Here is an 18,646-nt window from a genome sequence, read left to right as displayed (position 1 = left end):
TCCTTTGATTTTTTTTTTGGGCTTGTTGGTTCTCTCTTTATACCTCTCATTCCTCTCATCTTGTTCTCTCGCCCCCAAATAGGAGGCCCATTCTCCACGAGGGAACTATACATAACCCCAAGTCCTGCGATGATCCCGCCAAGCGTTTCGTGTAGAGCCTGCAGTTCCGCCTGCAGTAGCCTACAAGCCATCGTTAGAGACGGCGTCTACTCAGTTTCCGCCAATCCGAGCATATACACTTCCTCGTTGTTCAAAACCCAACATGTCCGCTTCTCCTCCCACGCCGCAAGAGCCAGACCAGACACCCATCTAAGCCTGAACCTAACCCGCCATCCCTCCCGCCGAGCCTTCCACGCAACCCCAACAACCCACTTCGAAAAACCCTCCCCCACGAAACTCTCATACCGTGTCGCCGTTTCCTCCTCCGGGAAAGGCCGCCGCTTCCACCCCATCAAAAATGCATATAACTTCGACCCCACTGCAGACGCCCTAGGCGTCTCAAAGGACAAGAACTCCGTCAGCCGTCGCCGCAACCGCCCAGACTCCGGCGAAGACGCCTTCTTCGTATCCCGTATCGGAAACCGCATCTCAGACCACCAAGACACAAACGCCGAGGCTGTCGCCTTCGGCGTCGCAGACGGCGTAGGCGGCTGGACAGAATCCCGCGTCGACCCGGCAGACTTCTCCCACGGTCTGTGCAACTACATGGCGCACACCGCGCAGACCTGGCACGAGCCTGCCGAGCGCTTGCGCCCCAAATACCTCCTACAGGCCGGGTATGACCAGGTCGTGGCGGATCCATCAATCCGCGCAGGTGGGAGTACGGCCTCTGTTGGCGTCGCGCTGCCGGATGGACGGGTGGAGTTGGCCAATTTGGGTGATTCGGGCTCGGTGTTGTTGAGGAGGGCGGCGGTCCACCATTACTCGATTCCGCAGACGCATGGTTTCAACACCCCGTACCAGATAAGCGTGATCCCGCCACGTATGCGCGCCCAGGCGTCTGTCTTTGGCGGGGCGTTTTTGGAGGATTTCCCCCGTGATGCATCCGTTACGAATGTGCAGATGCAGCATGGGGATGTGCTCATGGTTGCTACCGATGGCGTTTTTGATAATCTCAATAATCAGGATATTCTCAAGCTTGTCACCAGCCGGATGATTATGACTGGGGCGTGGACGGCTACGGAGTCTGGCGTTGGGGTCTCGGAGAACCTGCGTGCGCTGGCTGCGCCAGGTGGATTGGCTCATGCTCTTCCTACTCCGCCAGGCTCGCCGCTTTCCAAGGACCCGGCTAATACCGAGTCTGGACCCGAGGATGGGGTCACTTTGCAGTCTGTTCTCGCCGCGACGATTGCTGGCGAGGCGAAAATTGCTAGTGTCGATTATCGCCGCGATGGGCCCTTTGCTAAGGAGGCTCAGCGCTACTATCCCGGTGACTATTACCGCGGTGGGAAAGTTGATGATATCTGCGTTGTGGTTGTCATTGCTGTCGATGATAGCGTTCCTGCGGGTGAGGCATGAGGGATTTGGACAGGGAATCTGGACATTTTCATCGAACCGGCGTCATACTGTTTTCTTCATTTGTTTTCGAGCATGGTGTATAACTGCATGCATATATATAACCCTATATATATATATAGAAGGGGCGAGGATTTTTTTTTGATTTTGCAAAGAGCCGGGCATATAAGCATTTTATGCTTTCCCGTTGATATGTTGACTACTTTCAAATAGAGGTTTTATAATGGAGATAACCCTGATTATTGCATATTTATCGACTTTTCAGACATGTCCTACCAGCATCTATCCTACTAGGTATTGATTTACTGAACAGCCATCATGGATACTGGTATTCAAGAGCTCAATACATGCAGTGAAGACCTAGCATCTCCAATACGTACTCTTGGGGACCTTTCTGTTCATTTCCACGTCATAAAACTACATTCTCTCCGATACCCTGGGCGAGATTTCGTGCACAACCGGCTGGGCACCGAAGAGACCATTGGCGTACAACCCCTGGGAAAGATCCAGAGCCAGATAACTCCCATGCTCCATGGCCAGGACACAGGTCAATGTGCAAAAGCCAATTAAAAAACAAGAACACACATTTTCAATTGAATTCAAAAAGCCTTGCTGGTTGGTCCAGCCCCGTAACCCAGTACTGCATCGGCAGGTGACAAAAAAAGATTCAAAAAAGGAAACAAACCGGCGGAACCGCATAGATTGAAACAAGAGACAGAGAAGAGAACATGAATGAGGCCGCAAATGGATAAGAGTAAGAAAACAGACATCGCAGAGTCGTGATTCTTAGACCACTTAAGCAGCAGCTTCTGCGGACTTCTCCTCGGGCTTCTCCTCGGTCTTCTCCTCAGACTTTTCCTCCTTCTCCGGCTCCGGGGCTTTCTCATCCGCGTCGGGCATTGGGGAATCAACATCCTTAGTTGACTTGGACTCAGGCTCCTTTTCCTCTTCTGTCTCCAGCTTGGGGGTTTCAACACCATCCTCCTCCTTGGATCCGTTAGCGGCAGGCTTCTCATCCTTGTCCGCCGGGCCGGGAGTGTCCGCGTCCAGGATGTTCTTCCAGCTAGACAAGATGGCCATGGCACGGTGACGGAAGTTGAACTCCTCGTCCCGGGGAATCGAGTTGAGCTTGACAATCATCTTAAGGACCTTGTTGATCTTGGTCGAACGGATGATCGACACCTCCAAGTCGGAATGCTTCTCCAACTTGTCAAAGTAGCTGGCCATGCTAGCCATCTCATCTTCCTTAGGGGGTTGGTCACGGGAGATGAAACCCTTCTGGAGTTTGTGACGGAGGAACAGAACTGTAAGGTATAAGCTGGCCTGATCGGGCTCGTCGGGGGAGATGGGGGATCGCGTACTCTCTTTCTCCTTCTTCTTTCTCATCTCCTCTGGGTCAATGGGCTTCTCGGATTCCTTAGCATCGGCACTGTCTCCTTCGTCGCTGGCAGCGGGAGCTGCCTTGGCCTTCTTGGCAGGTGTTTTCTTGGTCTTGCTGGCGGGAGTCTTCTTTCCAGTATCCTCGGCGGGAGCCTTGGGAGTGGTCAACTTCAGCTTTGTGTTGTTCTTGGGGGTCTTAGCGGGCTATTGATTTTGTGAGATGAGCGAGGTCAACATCACAATGATCCTGTAACACATACCTTTTCCGCTTCAGCGTCAGTCTCAACATCCTTCTTGCGCTTCCTAGAAGGAGCCTTGGACTTCTTGGAGTCATCCGCATCCTCCATTTCGACATCAGTCTCAGCGCCCTTGCTCTTGCGCTTACCCTTCTTCGCCTCCTTTGCGGCCTTGGTGGCTGCCTTCTCCGCTTCCTGGGCTTCAAGCTCAGCCTCCTCTTGGTCAATAGCTGCCTGGTGGTCATTCAGGAGCTTCTTGAAGTACTGAAGGTTATGGCCCTCGGATGCAACCTTGTAGGCATTGATGAGTGACTTGGATTTGTTCTTCTCGGAGACATCTTTGCATTCGGCAGGGTCAAGAGGAGTCAGGTTAGTGTTGGGAACCCAGGCGCTATCAAAGATTAGTCAGTAGCAAGTTCGCGTCTGGCCTAGAGGCTGCGCGGATGATGGACTTACAATTCATTGGTCTCGAAGAACATAACGGGGAAGGTACGTTCATGGGCGCGTCTGCCACCGTCGGCATAATCGCCTTTGTAGGATCCATCCTGTTGCATGGCGGTAACGGGACGAGTTTCAAGCAGGCTGGGTGGCAGAATGTCCTCGTCACAGATGATAGCAGGCCATGGCGCATAACTGCGGAGGCGGGCGAGATAGGTTTGGCCTGGCTTAGCATCCAGGTGGGTGATGCGACTCTGAGACTTCTTGCGGCTCAGTTTCTGAGTACCGGTAGAGGCGCGGCGATTCTTGGAGGACTTCTTCGCTGAGGCAGGGGTTCCGTTGGCCTCCGCGGGCGCAGCGGCCTCTGCATCGGCAGGTGCAGCTTCAGTGGCTTCGCCATCGGCCTTGGACTCAGGAACCTCATCGGAGGAAGCAGGCTTATCAGCCTCAGCTTCAGCGTCCGTCTTCTTGTCGGTCGCAGCTTCAGTCTCTGGAAGAAGCAGTAGGTTAGTGGTGTCGCACAGAAATAGGATGTCCCGACCGGGGGGCGCCGCGAAGAGAAATGGAGGCGCAAAACGATTAATTGGTATCAATCAGTCGATGCTTACCGGCAGGCTTGTCTTCCGACATAGTCACATCCTCAGACTTCTTCTCGGAGACAGTGGGTTCAGTAGCGCGCTCGGGCTGGTCGCCCGCGGGCGCAGTCACAGGGGATTCGTCAGCCATGATGGCAAGCTGGGATGAGATGAGTTAAAATTCACTAGGCGATTGGGTAGATGGAAGCTGGGGAGAGGTGGTGGGAGGAGCTTCCAGGGGAGGGTAGGAGATGTGGAGAAGAAAGAGAGTCGCGAAAGGCGCGGGAACTTCAAGACGCGTCTGAGAACGGAAGACCCCAATGACGCCACAACTTTTCAAGTCACCACACAACAGTAAGGTGGATTGGAGAGGTTTATTTGTTTCGCTTTTCAGATTTGAACAGTTTTGGGGTTGGTATTTGGACAATGGAGTGTTGCACAATGTAGGAGGTAGAGATATCTCTGGATAGGTACCTCTTCAAATTTGTCAATATGCAATGGGTGCTTCACAACTGGAGCACGTATGCACGATGCGAATACGGAGTATCAATTATCAACTCGTAAGAGGTATGGAGGCGAGGTGACAAGTGACAAGTGACAAGTGACACCTGGTGGGATGGTGGGATTGCCTATCAAGATCGTGGAGAGGCTGATATTTTCGACGCAAAGCGCAGGAACCACCGTGAATCTTTGTGTCTCACCTCTGATACCCCGGCAGGTTGATAGCGTAAAACACACAGCAGCTGGAAGAGTCAACAGGCGTCTCTCTTTACTGTGTGCCTTCACAATCACCGTATATCTGGACAACACCGGGCAAGAGCAACGATTGGCGATTGACATGCGAGAGTCAATTTGTTTTTGTTTTTCCTCTACAGAATATCTTCTGATCTCTCATTCATTCACAGGTCGATGGCATATGATAGCGCACCCTGTGAAGAGTGCCAAGAGACGTCTTGTATAGATATTCGGGGCATGGGCACGTGCCGAAGAGCCTATTCCTTCAAGTTAGGCTCTTTTCAAGCAGTTCGATCGATTCAAACCAGCCTGGCCACAATTCCAAGAAGAGTGACGTGTTCCTTTTGTAGCAACACCGACAGTCTGGTCCAGAGCTTGTGTGTTCGTGTTGAGTACCGATGCAATCACGGTCTTCAGGCGCAAGTATCTCTTCGCAAGCAGTCGCAATTCGCTAAAGCGATAGAGGTACATATATCGCAAGGTAGGGCACCGGCGATGATTATGAAATGCTTTTTGAAAAAAAAAAAAAAAAAAAAACGTATAATATCACCTAACTGTGAGCAGATCGTGGTCATCCAGGGTCATCCTTGGAGTTTGCGACTCTGTACCTCAATGTGATCCTCACGATATTAACTCGCGGCGTGTACGTGTTGATGACCATGTAATACTTGGACGAACAGAGTATGATAAGTATTGAATGGGCTGTTGATTTGAATGAGGGGGGCGAATACGAGGGAATGAAATAAATCCCAAGTTGATTTCTTGTTCCTAAACGCATCTAAATTTCTGTGCCCGTAAAGTGCATCCCAGAGATGATGGGATTTCATGCCTTTTCCTGAGATGATTTTTCCCAGGTATTTATATTTCGGATCAGAAAGACATATATGAAGTTTGCGTTGTAATGCTCAGGTTGTCTTTGTATGTACGGGGATAGTTATGCTATATACAAAGGAAAAATATTTGAATCATCTTCAAATGCTCTTCTTTCAGAGTCTTCCGGCAAACAAAGAATCTTGTATAAACATTTTGACCGTGTGCATACTTAGGTAGAGTGGAACGCTGGTCAATCCCACAGAGAGAATGAGAGAACTAGGTAACAATAAGTAGGCGGTCCATATACAGAGATTACAAACCAAACCGACTGGTCTGATGGGGTTTCATACAGGGTATCAAGTTCTAAAACAAAGACGCTGAATCCAAAGCCAAACCAACTATGAAATGCCATACCCTGAGTGAACTCAGATGCAAGCATGTTCGGGAGCACTTTCACTGGGGAGATCCTCTTCAGGGACGAGATGTGATGGTTCCGGCTTATGAATCCGGACAAGGCAAAGGAAGTAGTCTTCCAGTGGCAACAGATTGAGTAGTATGCCATTGAAATACCACCCCAAGGCACATACAAGAGCTCCCGCGACAGCATCCAGAATAAAATGGTTGGCTGTGGCAACAATGGCCACAAGGATGGTAAACGGATATAGGAAGCCGAGTATGACACAAACAAGGCGGCGCCATGATGGGATGTTCAGTCTCAGGGCACGGGTCAGCCGAGTACGGGTTGTGCGCCGATGATGCTGTGGTAAAGGGATTGTTATCAGTGTGAGGCCAATCATCAGAGAGTAGCCGAAATGCAAGGAGGGCATTGCCGCTGGTGAGAGTTAGTCAAAGATTCATCGAGAGGATTCGCGTCAGACGACACTTGCCATATTGATTACAGAAGCGGTTTTCTGTCCAAACACTGCCCGATCCATTGACACCATGCACCGTGTCCACGAACCCATAACTACGGGCTAGGTCCGCCTCTTCACCTGTCGGGGCTGTGTCACTCAATAACCGAGGTGGCATGCAAGGCCAAAGAGTGAAAACCACAAAAGCGAGCAGATTGCACACGGCCAAAGTCCGCCGGCGGGCCTGGTATAGAAGAGGGCCTGCAGGCGACCCGCTCACAGCACCCTTGGGCTTTCCGGGCTGAGCCTCATCGATCCGATTCCGCACGGTAGTGTAGTAATAGAGCCAGACGAGAAACGCGATTGTCCCGGGAATGTGTATGAAGGAGTATATCCAATTGATCCAAGGCATGACAAGGGGTTGGCGAAGGAAGTGTCTTTGAATCAAGATCTCCCAGAACGTACCCAGCTTCTCCTCAATCACGATTAGTTGCAGTGCGTGTCTCCTCGCGACATCGACGGTGTCATCCTTGAGAGTCACGGCGGTAAAGGCTCGACCGAGTTGGTACGTCTGCACACATTGTGAGCTATCAGTTTGACCAAGACAATGATGAAGCAGGAAATCAACCTACCCAGTAAACCAAAGCCCAATACCAACATTCCACCAAGAAAGGGAACTTGCGGAGCAACCGGCTGAGCAAGCGGTCTTGGAACACAATAGTATTCGGCGATGACACCTCGAAATTCAACCCCAGGAGTCCAACCTGTCGCTTATGCCATCTATCTTCCGGGGCTTGTGGGGAGTGGGACCGAGAGCCCAGCAGGCCATCCTTCGTTGATTGACTTGAGTATCCCGATTCCAAAGAATCAAATGAAGCGGCTCGTTGAAGGTCATTCGAGTTCCGTCGGCTGTAGCGCCGAGTCGAGGATGATCCGACAGAGCGGTTTATCCAGGTGCCTCCGAACAAGAGAACAATAACCACCAGCGGCTCTATAACCGTTCCAACTCCCATGATGGGTATCAAAGGAACCAAAACCCAGACAGTACAAGGGAAAAGGGAAAAAAGTAGCAATAGATATGCAAGTACTTTAAGAATGAGGGTTTGAAAATGGAGATACCAGAGAAGGGGGATCAAAGGTCATCTGGGTTGTTTTTAAAATCGAAAATGGTCCAAGGCAGGTGCCCAAGAGGGGAGCCACAGCGAATCAACTGCATCTTCTTTCTTTTTTTCTTTTTTTCCTTTTTTTTTTTTTTTTTGCTTCTGGGATATCCTCGGTATATCGAGCGAATATGTCGAAGCTGAGTTTCCATAAGGCTGTCTTGGCGAGCAATGGCTGGAGACAGCATACACCGTATTTTTGAGATCCTGGATCTTGATTGGATATAACGGGTAGATCACCGGTGTATATGTGTATGTCTCATAAAATTATGCATAGATCATAAAATTATATATAGCAACACACATGTGGCCTCTTGTCGTATTCGGAAATCGGAAATTATCGAAGCCAAGACATAAAATTGTGATGCCTAGGGCGGAGTACATAACTAGTGTGTGCACCACATCCCAGATTTGCAAATTAGGTATCTTTTGTATGGCAACTATATACAAAAGATACTTAACCATAATATAAGCATCTTATGCTAGATAAAGGAAAAATAATAAAAAACAGGCGGGGTTTAATATGAGTCTATCTAAATCAATTCTAACTATATTATATGGAAGTGGATAGCGCACTTTTTTAAAAAAGCCACGTATAAATATCGCATAAAGGCATAGTACGTACTCTCATGTGACATGCTAGGAATTTTATACTATAGTAAAATAGCATATAATCAGGGCACCGTTTACATTATACATATATACATAGAAATATCTTAGTATATCCCTAACCCTTTTTAACGGTTGAGAAAATTGATGTTATACTTATGTTAGTGGCGTGTTGGTGGGCTCGGCACAATTAGTATGCGGATCCCTACATGTACATACATGTACCTACCTAGGTACATCCATGTATGTGTGTATGTAGGATGTACAGAGTATGGATATATCTCCTGATCCTTAATACTCCTAATAGATAGCTGGCACTAGTTGATGTACTTTTAGTATACCACGGTGCTATACAGTATTAACAAGTACGTATTATGCATACATATTTTCTTTCCAATCTTCTATAATTCCAATATAATAGTACAATGATATTATACATGTATGTTGTATAGTATTCCTTAAGTGATGTAATATTCTTCCAACCTTGCAAGGTTCCTAATATGGAGATACAGGGAATCCGATGAAGTATGTTTGACGTCAATCCCTTCCCCTCTACATTAATTTGAGACATGAAATTTCCATTCCGGGCTTCATCTGGCTTCATCTGGCTTCAACTCATCTGGTACAGCAACACCTCAATATGCCATTCGTTAATCCACTTACAATCGGACGTGCAATGAGCCGCCCATCAGTGGCCACTGCTTTGTCGACATCCAGACACTTTTCTGTCACCCCGAACGCTTATGAAGGAATCACTCTCCTGCAAGATAAGAAAAATGGATTTGGCTTCGCGCGGTCAAACCCCAGACCTGCCAAACCCAGAACGAAGGGAGTCACTGAGATCCGTGGCCCATACTACTCCGTAGGTGAACACATACTTCTCCTCGTTTCCCACGGAGCTAACCAAAACCAGGTCATGGGCAAAAGATATCTAGCAGATGTCCTAGAAACGTAATATTCCAAAATGTCCTAACCATTTAATCAAAATGGCATCTGACAACAGCTGATAGGATGGGCGACCATGTAGACGGTCTCAAATTTGCCGGAGGTGAGTCTCCACAGGACTTTGCTTCTCGCCAGAAACGACAGCGCTGAGACAAAACCAGGTGCTTTTTCTCTATTCCACGAGAAACAACTGCGGGAATTGGTTGACCTTGCCCATGAGCACGGCGTGTACATCTCAACGGTAAGACTGTCCTGCACCAGCAAATTAGCGCATTTGGGAGCATACTCTTGACATCAGGTTCCGTGCTTCAGGGTGGATGGGCTGAACATCTACTCACACACCCCGATCCGGGTACAGTGTTTGACCGCTACTTGAAAAAATGCAAGGACCTTGGGTACGTGCATCCCTAGCTCGAGGACCCGGAGCCTAGAACATAAGATCTGACTAGGCAACATAGACTCGACGTCATTGAACTGTCTTCTGGTTTTCTGTCCATCCCAGAGGATGACTGGCTCCGCCTGATTGATAAAGTCCACTCATACAAGCTGGAACCAAAGCCTGAATTGGGGATTCAATTCGGAGCCGGCGGAGACACACCTGCCTCAGGACTTGAAGCGATTGGGACCTCCGACCCTGGCAAATTGGTGAACTTGGGTCGGAGGTTCCTCGACGCCGGTGTGAAGCGGTTGATGATCGAGTCAGAGGGTATCACCGAAAACGTCACCTCTTGGCGGACTGATGTGGTGTCGAGGATCATGAAGGAGCTTCCTCCTGAGCGTGTCATGTTTGAAGCTGCAGATCCCAAGGTCTTCAGTTGGTACGTTCGCGAGTTCGGTATTGATGTCAACCTGTTTGTGGATCACAGCCAGATTGTGCAGTTAGAATGCCTGCGGCGTGGCATCTGGGGCACTGCCGATACCTGGGGCAAGATAGTGTCGTTCCGGCCCTAATCTTCTTGAGGATTTGAAACTTGAAGCACATGTATTCATGTCATATCAATATCTCAATGCGATATCCTTTTCGAATTCAATTTCATCTATGTATAGCCTGGAGGTGCCTGGCAGGGTGCACGGGTGGCGCCCCGGGCGGGGGACCGAATCTGCTTAGTCACACAGTGGAGTCCGGGGAAAGCAGATGCCCGCACTCAAACGATCTTTAGCATTTTATATTAGACCTCAGCAATGACTTAAAATCAATCCTCTTCCGCCTCAATTGGTTCAAATTATCTCACGCCTCCTATGGATACCTCCAAAACTCCGGATAAGTGAACTGACCTATTCACCGACGCGGGTGCGGTGATCGGGATGCCTCGGGCCAGCACTACCCCGGGAGCACGGCTCCGATGTCGACGAGCCTGCGACAGCTGTAAACGGCGAAAACAGAAATGCAACGGTGAACAACCTTGTACAATATGCGTTCAGAGACACAAGGAGTCGGAATGCCATTTCTCGGATCGGCCCGCACGCCTACTCAAGCCAGACGCCAAAGGCTCGACAATGTTGCTCAGTGAGCGCATGGCAACATCTCCGCAGCGCGAAACGGCAATGGATCGCCTTCTGAACTCCCTTGAAGACCAAGGAATGAATATGGAACGCCAGGAGAAGGATGAGAAGGAAGGGACAGCTCCCGTCCCGAAAGTGGCGCGGCTTCTGCGCGACGGTCAGGGAAAGTTTATGTATATTGGTGATTCGGCGAGTTTGTCGTTTTTACAGAGTCTGCGCCGTGTTGTTACATCTTCCATTGGTCGATGTGAGTTTACCGAGGATAATTCACGGCACTCAATGCTCGAGGCCTTTCAGAGCAACCCAAGCGCTCAGCCCGGGGCTCTGGTTTCGCCACCAAGCAACGACGAAGCCCAACGACTAGCTCGTCAGTTTGTGCTTGCAACGAACCCGCTACTTGACTTATTTGATTTGGAAGAGTTCCATCCACGGCTAGCTAATTGGGTTGCAAACCCATCGGGTGACGAAGATACCGTTAGCTCTATCTTCTATCTTGTCCTTGCTATTGGCGCTCAGGTTTCCGATATTGATCAGACAGTAGCTGAACAATATTTTGGTAGCGGTCGTCAATTGGCGTTCTCAGCCTTTCAGGAAACCCCAAGCATATCCACCATCCAATCATACATTTTAGTTTCCATGTATATGCTCGGCGCATGCAGGCGCAATGGGGCATTTATGAATTTGGGGATTGCTTTACGTGCTGCCTATGCGGTAGGAATCCACCGCAAGGATGCAAACGCGCTCTTTTGCGGACGTGAACGCCGAGCGAGGGAGCGAGTTTGGAAAAGTCTTCGGATGATGGATTTATTCCTCAGCGCCTCCCTGGGACGCCCTCCCGCAACTTCAGACTACGACTATGACATACGTGAAGATGCGCTTGTATCAGTAGAGCCACAACACCATTTGACTGCAGGTCAACAGCTTTCTGCTGCGGTGATTTCGCTTTGTCGAATATTCGAACGGATTCTGACCGATGTGTACATGAAGCAAGTCATATCGATCAATGTTGCAGAGACAATCTCGAACCAGCACAGGGCTTGGGTTCGCACTCTTCCAGCGATCCTGAAAACGCAGTCTGAGCGGCTCGAAAACAAATCCATGGAAAACAGCCTAGCCGCAGCTCATGTATTCGGGTCATATTACTGGTCGATCATCCTGTTGACCCGGCCATTCCTCATATACCGTGTTGCCCAGTATGTCAAAGGCAAACTCGATTCATCCTCCGAAACTCGAAATGGTAGCTCCCGGATATCCTTGTTTGCCGATGCATGTGTCTATTCCGCACTTCGAGGTCTAGACGTGGTCGATGATCTCAGCCATCACACCTCCCTTCCACGTCGACTACCCTTCTTGATCAACTCCGTTTTTAACTCTGTCATTGTTCTCGGCGCTGCATTCTTCGCCGACTACGATAATCTCCTCCCCTTGGAAGAAGGAATGAACAAAGCTGAACGGTTCCTAGGGCTATTTGTCCCGCACGATCCACACGCATGCCGTTTCTTCCAGATTACCAAATACCTCCGCGCTGCTGTAGCCGAATACGTTTCCCGGCGCAATCGAGAATGGATGAATAGGCGCAGCAAACAGGTTGACCAGCTCTTCGGCCAAGTGGGCGGTGATGAGGATCGCAACTCCCCGACCCCGGGAGGTCCACCTTTCACTGGCCCAAGTGATATTCACTCATCTGCATCTGCAAGTGCAAATGCGCTCTCCCCTACCTCCCCAGAAAAGGTTCCCGGTGGAACTCCATCCTCCTATGTTCCCTCCCAACCAGCTCCTCAACCTCAATTTTCAACCGACAACGATGTTTGGGAAGCCCTGTGCAATGGCTCAGATCCCACTGCAGCTTTGTCCTATGATGCAGCCATTTCTGCGTTGACTACCTCGGGCATCCCAGTGGGTTGCTCTCCTGGAGGGACTATTCCTGCTGGCCCGCCCCCGGTGTCCGGCCCGTCTCCGCTTTCTGACGTGATGTTCCCGGATAACGGTCTGCTGTATATGGCTGAGGATCTTCCAGTCTTTGGCATCTGGGATGATGAACCGTGATGAGCCGTGATTATCCGGTGCTTCTTGGGAAACGGATTGTGTTTTGAAGGCTAAAGACGCGATGGAAAGCGGGTGTACTGGCGCAGATCTGGTGTCTTGTTATTTTCTAAGGATGATTATCATGTGAAGACTCCCCTCGTACTTTGTCCTTGTAATTGGACATGTTGATATATATACCCCAAAGGGAGAATCCATTTATTTTTTACGTGAATCTATACAGAACAGAATGTACTGACCAAATAGGGGAAAGCGGTGCACTGTCAGGTTTGTGTCCTCTGTGCTCAACTCCAGAGATATCAATATACTACACACTTGCTTTTGCCTTGTTTATCGGAGAATTGCTGAATATCAATGCTGATGAATATAGTGTGACGAACTACCCTGCTCACGGTGCCTCCAGCTGCACCCTGTGAAGGGAAGCGGGAAACAGCGTTATCAATTCAAGAACGCCAGATTGACAACTCAGAATTGTAGATATCTCCAGATAGGACAGTGAATTTTAGAAGATGCACAGAACATCTATCCGTAGCTAGACCAGCCTACTGAACCAGCCGGCCATACATCTCCGGCCCTTGGTCGACGAGCGCGCCACCAAGCAGCATACACTGTGGTCATTGTTTTAGCACTTCTTCTAAATACTACCCTCCGTACACTCGATTCCGATAACGCCATGCTTGCCGATGAGTCGACCTTCTTTTCCGAGCGAATTATCAACGAGGCTGAGTTGGCTTTCCGCTACCGTCCGATTGGTGCCGCTTATGCCGTGCCGTGCCTGGTCGTTGCATTGGGCACTGCAGAAGCTCACAGCAGCTGGCCCCCGTCGGGGCCACATTCACGGATTAGGAGACTGACTTTGGGAGCTTTGAATGGAGGGAACTTGCTACGTGGCTCAGGGCTGTATCCCATAGCCATCGTGTATGGGAAACCCCGGTATCCAGTGATGTAGATATCCTAGCTTTAGGGTTTCCGGGTGCTTGTATGATCCAGCTGCAAGTTACATTCGGGCTGTGTTTATACTCGAATAGTAATAAAACGAACCCCTTCTGAGTTGGGTCGCTGATGCTTCCATGGATCTTGCATCTGATGTCTACCCCATGCATCCATTATCTGAGGCTGAGAGGTAAGAGGGAATTCTCGATATGCCCCATGTTCATGATACAGGAAAGAGTTAGATATGGGTAGTGGTACCTAGAAGTGTCATGAAGTAAGTAGATCAGGCTAACTGCTAACAACTCCATGGATTATGTATGAGCTGATAACAAGGAAGAGAAACAAGAGCAAATAAAGTAACATCCAAACGACAAAAGAAAGGGGAGAAAGAGAGGGAATCCACACAATAAGCATCCACCATAGACAGATTTATATGACAGTAAACTAGAGACAATGGAAAATGCAGGACATGAGAGGCATAATAACATCTGTCACAGAGCAGGAATATGGATGGATAGCTCGCTAAGTGCAGAGGCTTTTGCAAGGGGAAAAGAGGAAGAGGATTCGTGGCATGAGCTTCAATACGCGCTGCGTCAAAACGGGGACCAGGGTCATGATATGTACACGTGTCGATTCCAAGGGCACTGGTGCGAAAGGGCAAGCCGCGATATGTGAAAAGAACATCCAAACCCTCAGAATGAGCAAAAACTTCAGGGCAACATAGGGAGGCAGGAAACCGGAATTATATACGCCAGTCCAGTATGGGCGAACGCAGAAGTGGATTAGAAGCCGAACGGATTAGTGGGGGCTGTCGATTCGGTTAGTTCCTGGTACTTCAATCACCTGTGCGGCAAGAGAACACTTACTGGCTTGGGAAAGATTGGCTCTGAGTCCAGTTGGCTGTGGCTCAAGCTTCTTGGGACCATCCGGCTTGACACCGAATCTGACGGAGGGAGGCGGACCGGTCTTCTGTGGTGATAGAGGAGTGGCTGTTGGTTGCTGTGGAATTGGCGGCACAGGGGGCGGAGATGTGTAGGACTGGTTGCCGTAGCCACTGGCACCAGTGGGTTGTGGTTGCAGTGGAGGAGGAAGGACAGAGTTAATACCAGTCTGCATTGGCTGTTGGAATTGTCCGTATCCACCAAAGCCTGTGGGCTGCGGCCCAAGTCCTTGGAACCCAGTTTGTTGAGGGGCCATCTGGCCACCAAACGGCTGCTGCTGCTGCTGCTGCTGCTGGATACCGAATTGTGACTGGGGAGTAAACGCTGTGGGCTGCGGCATTAAACCATTCTGGTATTGGTTTTGACCCATAAATCCGGTCGCTTGCGGCTGCATCGCAGCTTGGTAACGCTGCTGGTTTATTTCGCTCAGACTCTGGCCAGGAGTAGCAACAGGAGGACCCGCCTGGGGAATGCCCGTCAGTTGAGCTTGCAATGGAGGAGGACCAAAGGAGTTTTGCTGTTGCGAGAAATTCTGAGGCGCGGACAGTGGGCGCTGTGGAGGCGGAGGTGGAGGCAGAAGTGAATTTTGTCCAACTGCCTGAGGGGCCTGAGGGCGTTGCCTGGCCTGTGCTTGGAACCCAGTCTGCTGAGGGCTGAAACCTTGTTGATGCTGTCCTATTTGTGCTACTTGAGCAAACAAACTGGGAGTAGCACCTGTTTGCTGAGGCTGTTGTACAGCTGGTGATTGTACAGCAGTGGCCTGCGGCTGTAGGGCAGGCATAGGCGGGGCAGGTTGAGTAGTAGGCTGACTAGTAGGCTGAGCCGGGGTCGGCTGCAAAGGAGTTTGGAGCAAAGTCAGATCCGCCATTGCCCCTGTTGGCTGAGGGACCTGAGCTGCCGCGGGTGGCGGAGTTGGGGTGGCTGCAGATGGCCTAGCAGGCTGTTTTGGTTGTTTCACCTCCCAAGCATCATCTTCAAATCCGGCTGCAGCAGGCTTTTCAGCTGCCGCAGGGGGTTGTGGGCTCGCCGAGCTGTCTGGTGACTTAGGTTCGTCTCCCTGTCCGAACGCTTTGGGATCAACCTCTCCAGCTTGAACGTTCGGTGTTGGTCTGCCCCTACGAGTGTTGTTGCGCAGCACACCACCAGGCCCGGAAAACAGACCGCCTTGCCCTCCGTCCTCACCATTGCCAATGACTTCCTCGCCGCCGAAACTGACGTTTCGAGACTTGGACTTGTCGGGGGTACGGCCGTATTTGGCATCCAAAACCTTCATCACTCGCAAGGTATCACCCTGGTTTAGACCCAAAGTCTGGAGGATGTCAGATGTAATGTCAGGAAGCACAGATTCGTCCATGGAATCCTTGATAAACGACTGTGCATATCGTTCACAGCGATGTGGCCCAACGCCAGCCTTAAGGAAGAAGTCAAACCAATCGTAGTCCGAACGTTGTACAGAAGCCCCGGACTTGGAAGCCCCGGATTTGGGATCCTTGTTAATGCCGACCCGAGGTCGGATACTTGAAAGAGGTTTGTCCTCATCCAATGAGACACCGGCGATCTTTTCGACATGCTCGAGATCTTCAACAGACATCTTCGAGACAGGGACGGCAATTTTGATACCGTTGACCTTGTGAAGCTGGATTTTACCATCCTGGAGACCTATGAACTGGGCTTCCACTGTAAAGTCCTTGGTCCGATCCGTCCACTTTCGCACTTTAGTGGGATCAGGCTTCGACTTGATTTTGCTGTCTCTCTTGCTGTGGCGGTCAGAGGAATCCATCGAGTCCGTCCGTGACTTGCCCATTGCAAGTTTGGACAGCCTCATCTCCTCCATACGGTTCTTTTCCACAGTCGACAGGCCTGGTTCGCTAGGCATTGGCGGCGCCTTCGGTACCAATCCTGTGATTTCAACGTAGCTACTGGGGACAACACCCTCCTTGTTGTTCTTCAATCGCCGCACCATCCACCACTCTTCGGACTTGGTATCATCAAGGACAATGACCTCGTCCCCCACAGCTACTGTAACTTCATCATCGCCTTGCGCCATGAAGTCATACAGGATCTGCCCCTTCTTTTGACCGCCACCTTCTCCTGCCTCGATCACCTCACGCAATCCTTCTGCCCGGTAGGCACCAGCGATCTCGCCGAGTGCCGCTGCAATCTCATGGGCAGTGTCTTTGGCACCTGCGTGGAAATCGATGCTCTTGCTAGGCCGGACAAGATCAACAAAGACATGTTTTCCTTCAATCGAGTAATGAGTGAGCTTCTCCGCGCTCCATTCTTTCTGCCGATCATCACCTTCAGGAGAAATGAAGATGATTCCAGTCGCCAGGTTGATTCCCAATGTAGTTGGCATCTTCTTTCTCTTGCCCATAACTTCAACCATCTCATTGATGTTGTAGATATGATAGCCAGAAGGTGACCGAGGCGTCATTTCACCTGCTCGGTTGTAAGGGGGAGATTCTTTGACATGTGTCCCATCACGACCCATAGCAGGCGCCGCCTGCTGAGGACGGGGTGGTGGGGTTGGGTCAGGCGAGTAATGTTCTATAGGCGGAGAGACATGTTCCGAAGGTGGTCGACGCGGCAGGTTGGGTGGCGGAGAATCCTCACGATCCTCTGCTTGATCGTACGATGGCCGAACCGGAAGATTGGGTGGCGGGGGCTCGTCTCTAGTCGTCTCGGTAGGTGCTTCCGCAGGGGCATGCTGCTTGTGGATGATGCTGGCAATCGCAGCAGCAGCGGGATTGTGAGACATATCAACTGGAGAGCCGGCGGGCGATGTCTCGGATTCTTCCGGGGCAGTCTGCGTCGGCCGCTGCGGAAGCGTCGGCGCGGCAGGCTCGGCTTGAACAGAAGGTAGAGGAGGGGCAGTCGTTGCAGCGGAGGCATCCCCGATGATTTCGATGTAATTCGACGGCGCAAATCCATACTCCGAGTTGGTTCCAACCAACGTCCAATCTGGATCCGAGGTGTCGTACACCATCAGCTCGGCATCTTCTGAGAAAGAAACCTCCTCGTCAGTCTGTCGCGTATAGTCGAAGAGGGCTGTAGCTCTATGCGATGGTTGCGCCTTATTTCATCTAGTATCAGCAATTGTTCATGCAGCGAGGCTCGCGCCGGTTCATTCGATCTGCGGAGACTCACCTCTTCGACATAGTTATTGGGGACTAGGCCTTCAGGTTCGTCCTCATCCTCCCGCCCAGCCTTCTTTTTCGCCCTCCACCAGTCATCATCCGTATTCTTTTCCAAGATGTAGAGGAGGTCGCCCTCGCGAATATCAAGTTCACCCGCTCCCTGTGGCTGGTAGTCGTACACAGCCGAGTAGACACCGACGAAACCCATATTGGAAACAACTCGAGGTACCACGGCACCGATCAATTATGACGGTCTGCTGCAAATGGCAGCCTGTCAACGTGCCAGCTCTAGATTTCGCAGTGATGTAGTCGGGGGGAGACCGTAATTGGCGGCGCTGGCCGATGCTCAGCCTTGGCGCTTCTTTCGTGCGCGGAGCAGGGGTAAATCGAAATGCGGATGAGATGTCGAATGCGGAGGTAGATAAAAGGTCTAGACGCAAGGGAAATGAGAGGGGGGAAAGAGGAGGGAAATAGGTTGGATTAGGGAGAGGCGGGAAAGTGGGCCAAGGCGATAGGGAGTTTACAGTCACGTTGCCTTATGCTCTGTGGTTTTTGACATTCTCTCCAACTGAATTCTTTGGCCTCTTTTTTTTTTTTTGGCCTTCTTTTCTTTTCTTGTCATTACTCTATTTTAGTTATTTGGATTCTCCGGCAAATTATGCCCTTTTCAATCCAGAGCGCACTCGGCTCTCCGCAAGGGCAGATGTCTATGGGCAAGAGTATACCGTTTTTTGATCCTAGCTTGATTGGCATATTAGCGCTAGAGATGTGCGAGATTGCAGTTAAATTGACTGTATCTGGCCTTAAAACGTTTACTACACTAAAGCCGTCT

The 18,646-nt window shown here is 50.4% G+C and overlaps 7 protein-coding genes across 7 annotated transcripts; 4 read left to right on the top strand and 3 right to left on the bottom strand.

Annotated features, from left to right (window-relative positions):
• Positions 1-129: 129 nt before the first annotated feature.
• On the top strand, positions 130-1,518 carry ppmA (type 2C protein phosphatase PTC7; the record flags this gene model as incomplete). Its single annotated transcript, XM_002563377.1, has 1 exon — positions 130-1,518. One exon carries the CDS (start codon positions 130-132, stop codon positions 1,516-1,518), a length of 1,389 nt encoding a protein of 462 aa, XP_002563423.1.
• Positions 1,519-2,310: 792 nt separating this feature from the next.
• On the bottom strand, positions 2,311-4,295 carry N7525_009323 (uncharacterized protein; the record flags this gene model as incomplete). The annotated part of the gene is made up of 4 exons (XM_002563376.1): positions 2,311-3,099; positions 3,156-3,522; positions 3,588-4,059; positions 4,178-4,295. 4 exons carry the CDS (start codon positions 4,293-4,295, stop codon positions 2,311-2,313), a joined length of 1,746 nt encoding a protein of 581 aa, XP_002563422.1.
• A 1,822-nt stretch (positions 4,296-6,117) lies between these two features.
• On the bottom strand, positions 6,118-7,556 carry N7525_009322 (phosphatase PAP2 family protein; the record flags this gene model as incomplete). The annotated part of the gene is made up of 3 exons (XM_002563374.2): positions 6,118-6,524; positions 6,592-7,114; positions 7,176-7,556. The coding sequence occupies 3 exons, from the start codon at positions 7,554-7,556 to the stop codon at positions 6,118-6,120; spliced, it is 1,311 nt and encodes a 436-aa protein (XP_002563420.1).
• A 1,396-nt stretch (positions 7,557-8,952) lies between these two features.
• N7525_009321 (phosphosulfolactate synthase) lies at positions 8,953-10,208 on the top strand (the record flags this gene model as incomplete). The annotated part of the gene is made up of 6 exons (XM_061214675.1): positions 8,953-9,174; positions 9,226-9,263; positions 9,323-9,360; positions 9,419-9,498; positions 9,570-9,652; positions 9,716-10,208. The coding sequence occupies 6 exons, from the start codon at positions 8,953-8,955 to the stop codon at positions 10,206-10,208; spliced, it is 954 nt and encodes a 317-aa protein (XP_061069106.1).
• Positions 10,209-10,754: 546 nt separating this feature from the next.
• Positions 10,755-12,806, top strand: N7525_009320 (putative C6 transcription factor; the record flags this gene model as incomplete). Its single annotated transcript, XM_002563372.2, has 1 exon — positions 10,755-12,806. The coding sequence occupies one exon, from the start codon at positions 10,755-10,757 to the stop codon at positions 12,804-12,806; it is 2,052 nt and encodes a 683-aa protein (XP_002563418.2).
• Positions 12,807-13,476: 670 nt separating this feature from the next.
• On the top strand, positions 13,477-13,752 carry N7525_009319 (Cytochrome P450; the record flags this gene model as incomplete). Its single annotated transcript, XM_061214674.1, has 1 exon — positions 13,477-13,752. One exon carries the CDS (start codon positions 13,477-13,479, stop codon positions 13,750-13,752), a length of 276 nt encoding a protein of 91 aa, XP_061069105.1.
• Positions 13,753-14,518: 766 nt separating this feature from the next.
• Positions 14,519-18,022, bottom strand: N7525_009318 (cytoskeletal protein-binding protein SLA1; the record flags this gene model as incomplete). The annotated part of the gene is made up of 3 exons (XM_002563371.2): positions 14,519-14,544; positions 14,603-17,750; positions 17,825-18,022. The coding sequence occupies 3 exons, from the start codon at positions 18,020-18,022 to the stop codon at positions 14,519-14,521; spliced, it is 3,372 nt and encodes a 1,123-aa protein (XP_002563417.1).
• Between the last annotated feature and the right edge of the window lie 624 nt (positions 18,023-18,646).

Source organism: Penicillium rubens (assembly GCF_028828025.1).
Source record: "Penicillium rubens strain IBT 27055 chromosome Unknown utg000003l_segment0_segment0, whole genome shotgun sequence".
Classification (NCBI taxonomy): Eukaryota; Fungi; Ascomycota; class Eurotiomycetes; order Eurotiales; family Aspergillaceae; genus Penicillium; species Penicillium rubens.
Note: the sequence above shows the minus strand (reverse complement) of the source record. Positions and strands in the feature narration are given on the sequence as shown.